The following is a 6,000-nucleotide window of genomic DNA, read 5'->3' as shown; positions in this document are numbered from 1 at the left end:
AGCTCCTTCACTTTCACGCAGCACTGGTGCTGATCCCTTTGCCTGCCTGCTTCCCCCTGGCAATCTTTTCATAAATGTCCACATTTCTATGACTGGGCCGTAGCTGTGCCTGCACCGCTTCTTCTCCTCATAGGCCCAGGAGATCCAATACCTCCTGGCTACTCCAGGCAGGAGCACATCTAGAGCAGTTGAACAGTTGCACACCACAAGGGAGAGCGGCTAGATGTGGAAAAGGGGTGGCTTCCGTCTCCATGACCCCTGGGCAGTGGAGTTCACCTTTGTGACCAAACCAGTCACGGTCAGGCACTGTATAATTGCTACTTGAGGACCGTTAGGGTTGCCATAGGTTACACAGTGTTTACACTCACCCTCTGTCTCCCGCCAGTATGTCAACTATGGCTCAACATTGTTTGGGGAAGTGGTGTTACTACGTTGCCATAATGGGATGCTCACATTGGCAGGAGACAAATTTCAGTGTAAACACACACACAGATAGATGCAAGGGAACTTTCATTGACCCATTTCTGTAGCCTTGACTAGGCCTACTACTGCCTTTAATCCTAATTCTGCAAGTTTTGTACAATTAGAACTTAAATCACATATGCTGCATTCTTTGTTTTTACTAGGTATTTTGTGAAAATAGATTTAAATAATAATTTTTTGGTTTTGGATAGTTAATTTAAACTATTAGCTCCTCACTCTCTCTCACTGAAGATTTAGATGCCATAGCAGTGAAGTGATAAACATTCCCTACAGAATGCTTTGAAGGAGAGCACATAACACAACCCCCCTGGCTTTCACTCTTACTTTGAGTAAAACTGTAAATCATCTGAGGTATGATTATGTAGCACTGGCCCCCTATCCACGTGAAATGATTATTCATTAGAATGAATACATGAACATACAACTTTTAGCTGCAAAAAAATAAAAACACAAGCATTGACGATCAAGTCAAATTTAGAATTTGATTAAGTTTCTGGTCAAATGGTGCACTTCAGCTCTGGGATAACCCTTATCTGGCAAAAATATAAAGTCTGACTAGGGCATCCAAGGTAGCTTTTAGCAACAGTTTTTTCCCCGATAAGCCAGTCCTCGTTTAAGCTGAAATGTGACTCATATTTGTGCTTCTTTGGTATGTTTAAAGTTTACTACCCGTGGGAACAAGTTTAAGCTCTGCAGCTGGTGGTCTATCCCTTCAGCAGGGTCACATTTACAGAAGAGGCTTTTAGTTTCATAACTAGAAGGCCAGTGCCACGCCCTGAGGACGGACCATCCTTCCTTCCTAAGTTTTAAATACATGGTTTCTTAATTATCTAAACTTTGGTATGTCTACACTGCACACTGCTTTTGGCATCCCACCCCCAGCACAGATATAAATAGCAGCGTACATGATGAGGCATGGCTTAGGCAAATAAAGACACTCCTGGACTCTGGGTATGTACTCTCTATACTCACCTCAGCAGGACCTTCCCATCTACACTGCTATATTTAGCAGTGTAGTATCCTGCTGTTGGAGTCTTTCCTCACTGGGGGCAAAGGCTACAGCAGCTGAGAGGCAGCAAAGAAATATAGTGCTCCCCACTGCCACCCGCCACAGAGCCTTTCACTGATACATGTAGCTACATACCACAGTGTGGACGCAGCCTGTTTTTCATTGTGGCATGTGGCTACACCTATCTTATATGCTGCCGCAAGAGGTGTGCAGCAGTGTTCCCTCTTATTTTTTACGTCCATGTGCGGAATGAATTTTGTTATGTGCACTAATATGGAGGTGATGTGTCGTGGGGGTGGGGCAGAAGGATTCGGAGTGTGGGAGGGGGCTCAGGGCTGGGGCAGAGAGTTGGGGTGAGGGGGTGGTGGTGAGGGCTCTGGCTGGGGATGATGAAGGCTCTGGAGTGAGGCCCTGGGTTGGTCCCAGGGATGAGGGGTTTGGGGTGCAGGAGGGGCTTAGGGCTGGGGCAGAGATGGGGTGCAGGGAATGGGGGCTCCAGCCATAATAAAATGGGGTGTGGGCTCCGGGGAGTGGCCAGGGATGAGGGGCTTAGGGTATAGGCTGCCCCAGGGCTGCGGTTGGGAGAGAGAGAGCACTCTCCTCAGCCCTCTCTCACTGCAGCAGCCTGGGGCCGGGTTGCCTCTTCCTGGTTGCGACAGCTCCGGCTGGGCTAGGCCAGGGGAAGGGCGCCTCTCCCCACCTGCGCAGCCCTCGATAGCTTGCTGCGCAGCCTGGCAGCTTAAGAGGGAACTTAGGTGTCAGCATAGATACAGTGTAAGAGAGAAATGAGGAGTGGCAGAGCTACTATAACGAATGGGATTAGTATAAATGATGCAAAGCCCATTCAGAGGAACAAATTATAAGTTATTTAAACTTTTAAATTATTACATGGTTGATAGTTTGTCCTTGTTGATTTTTACAGGTGTAGAAAGATTCCATCCAATTTAACTTCCTCCACCACCATGCTCTGCAAGAATTTCTAACAGAGAAACTCATGTTAAACTATTTATTGCCAGTGGTTTGTGTTTAGTTGCCAGTCATCTCATCTGAAAGGATTTCTGAAGGCTCTTTCACTGCCACTTTTATTCAGCGTGTCTCTGTATCTCTTGTTTCAAGACAGCGTTAAGATTTACAATATTTTAGACATAACTTTAAATTTTTACTTTATGTTTGATAAATGACTCTGTCCTATTAAAAATACGGGCATTTATTTAAAAGTTAATTGTAATCAGACAAGCATGTACAATTGTTATCAGCCCATTTCTGGAAGGGACACATTTATAATCACTGGCTATTGGAATTTTTTCCACAGACATTAAATAGTAAATTGTTTATTACCCTTCAGATGTATTTGATTAGTGAATCAACACCACAGCTATGGAAAATATTTTCAGCGTGTACAACTGCCATTTTACTTAATTTTCTGAATGTGAATTTTAGCGCTCGTAAAAGATGCCAAACAGCTCAGGAAATTGATAGTTAAATACTTCCAATCATCAACCTAACAGTGAAGGCAAAGACAAAGATAAGCTTTCTCAGACAACCCTAACAATATTGTTCTGGAGGGGACTATCTTGAAGGCATGCAAAGTCAACTCAGCTTCCCAGCCCATTACACCCTGTTTCTTAACTGAGAATACCCATATAGGTGCCAACTGTGATTAGTTTGTGTCCCATACTCATTCAATAAGGATAAGAGACTATGAACAGAACTCATTTAGATAAATGAGCTCTGTACAGGCATTACATCGAGAACAGATATTCAGGAAATGAAGGAGAGACAGCTCGTGTTGGAAACTGTTGATTAAAACTGTTAACTAACAAAAGTATGAGGCACAGTTATACAGAAGGCAAGTTCTGTGCCGCTGAAATAGCAGGCCATTTTTTAAACTCTAAACTGGTCCATTAATTTAGACCTGCTAGTATTGGATATTTTCATTCTTTATTTTCAGTCCTTCTTCACTCGACCTCTGAAGTGGTCCATGAACTGGAAGGCCCCGATGTAGTCTCCAATGAGTATTCCCATTTTCACAGGCAAAAGACTAAAGGAAAAAACACAGAGTATTTACATAGTCTTATAAATCACAAAAGTGATCCATGTGGCTAAGCCCAAGAACACAAAGCCTTACAGCTTCTAAAGTACAGTACTAACAGTCTTCAGAATATATTTATGGGGTAGCAAGTATTCCCAGTGTACAGAGAGAAACTGAGGCAGCGTTTCCCCAATATCAGAGCAAGGATTAGAACTCAGGAACCCAAGTCACGAAATGGGACATTCCTTTAGAACATACTGCCATATGATAATGTACATAAAGAAACTGAAATGAAAGACACTCCTCAATCTAAGTGGGCCCAATTTCTCAATTTATTTTGGAAACTGTCAGTTTTAGGAATAAATTATTTTTGAACTCAAGACCTCAGAAGCCAAATTTCTCCATGTTAGTATAACCCATCTGTACAACAGAACTTGCAGTTTTGTAGAGGTATTTAACTCACTCAAGTGGTGGCAGCAGCTACAAAAATTATATATATGTAATTGAAGTAGTACAGGATTTCTGTGGAAATAGTTTTTCACTCCTCCCTAAATGTGTCTCACGCATGTTCACCTAGATGATCAGCATCTCTGGAGTGTTTAAGATGGGACTACGAATAGATGTCTAATAGAAAGGCAAGGGCAAATGAAGAGGGATATCAGGGGAGATGGATGGAGAAAAGAAGGTAGGAGGAAAAAATTTTAGGCTGCCCTCCTCCCGCCTCCAAAGCTATCTTTTCATCAGCTGTTTATGCACATCCTGTTACTTAAAGAATCTCTACTATCAAAATCGAACTGGGAATGGTTACATTTAAAAGAAAAAATAGAAACACTGATTTTAAAGTAGGTATTGGACCTCTAACTGCTGCTGGGAGCGCAACCAGCCTTCAAATAGTCCAGGAACTTTAAAAAAATGCCTAAACAACAAATATATTTTGAAACCACTAAGGAAAAAGGTCTTCATAGCCTACTGTTTTATCCTAGTTTTTCTTTTTTCTTTTTTTTTTTTTTTTTTTAAGTAGTGGAATAATAATGCATCAAGCTTCCAATAAAATTAATATGCTCCAATAGAAATAAGCCACAATAGAGCATGCATTAAATAGGCTATTGGTATGCTCAGCCATTCAAAACAGCACACACTACCTTTGGCCTTCAACATACTGTGACAGGGTCAGGCCAGATGGCTACAGGAGAGTAACAGAAGGCAGATATATTAGCCCCAGGTTAAGCAGGTCCCTTTTCGCTGGGTAGGGTAACAGGGAAGGTTTTTTTTTTTTTTTTTAGGAGTTGAAGAACTTTATTGGCATTAGCTGTTCTTATTGTTGGACGCACTCTGTATCATTGGCTTATCTCCTTGAGTATACATATTGTGACAGGGTCAGGCCAGATGGCTACAGGAGAGTAACAGAAGGCAGATATATTAGCCCCAGGTTAAGCAGGTCCCTTTTCGCTGGGTAGGGTAACAGGGAAGGTTTTTTTTTTTTTTTTTTAGGAGTTGAAGAACTTTATTGGCATTAGCTGTTCTTATTGTTGGGCGCACTCTGTATCATTGGCTTATCTCCTTGAGTATACATATTGTGACAGGGTCAGGCCAGATGGCTACAGGAGAGTAACAGAAGGCAGATATATTAGCCCCAGGTTAAGCAGGTCCCTTTTCGCTGGGTAGGGTAACAGGGAAGGTTTTTTTTTTTTTTTTTAGGAGTTGAAGAACTTTATTGGCATTAGCTGTTCTTATTGTTGGGCGCACTCTGTATCATTGGCTTATCTCCTTGAGTATACATATTGTGACAGGGTCAGGCCAGATGGCTACAGGAGAGTAACAGAAGGCAGATATATTAGCCCCAGGTTAAGCAGGTCCCTTTTCGCTGGGTAGGGTAACAGGGAAGGTTGCAGAACAATCAGGAACCTTCTGGAGACAATTAAGACAGACAGGCTGATTAGAACACCTGCAGCCAATCAAGAAACTGTTAAGAATCAAATAAGGCAGGCTAATCAGGGCATCTGGGTTTAAAAAGGAGCTCACTTCAGTTTGTGGTGTGTGTGTGTGAGGAGCTGGGAAGCAAGAGGCACTAGGAGCTGAGAGTGAGAACGTGGACTGTTGGAGGACTGAGGAGTACCAGCATTATCAGACACCAGGAGGAAGGTCCTATGGTGAGAATAAAGAAGGTGTTGGAGGAGGCCATGGGGAAGTAACCTAGGGAGTTGTAGCTGTCGCACAGCTGTTCCAGGAGGCACTCTAGACAGCTGCATTCCACAGCGCCCTGGGCTGGAACCCGGAGTAGAGGGAGGGCCCGGGTTCCCCCCAAACCTCCCAACTCCTGGTCAGACACAGGAGGAGTTGACCTAGACTGTGCATTCAGAAAAACGGCCAAGCTAGGGCTGTCGTGAAGCTCCAAGGCGAACAAATCTGCCAATAAGCACAAGACCCACCAAGGTAGAGCAGGAACTTTGTCACAATACCCAGGGTGTGCAAGCAC

General features: G+C 43.3%; 1 protein-coding gene across 3 annotated transcripts in view; it reads right to left on the bottom strand.

The window, feature by feature from the left end:
• Nucleotides 1-2,683: 2,683 nt before the first annotated feature.
• Nucleotides 2,684-6,000, bottom strand: part of LOC311515447 (epidermal retinol dehydrogenase 2-like) — a 29,442-nt gene continuing 26,125 nt past the window's right edge. For all 3 annotated transcript variants that reach the window (XM_084618511.1, XM_084618512.1, XM_084618513.1), the window contains exon 7: nucleotides 2,684-3,533. In XM_084618511.1, the coding sequence (XP_084474637.1) occupies nucleotides 3,440-3,533 (94 nt within the window). In that variant the 3' untranslated portion in view covers nucleotides 2,684-3,439. The remainder of the gene's footprint in view (nucleotides 3,534-6,000) is intronic.

The sequence above is a fragment of the Lepidochelys olivacea genome (assembly GCF_965140295.1).
Source record: "Lepidochelys olivacea isolate rLepOli2 genome assembly, chromosome: 2".
Lineage (NCBI taxonomy): Eukaryota > Metazoa > Chordata > Testudines > Cheloniidae > Lepidochelys > Lepidochelys olivacea.
This window is presented reverse-complemented; position numbering and strand designations above follow the sequence as displayed.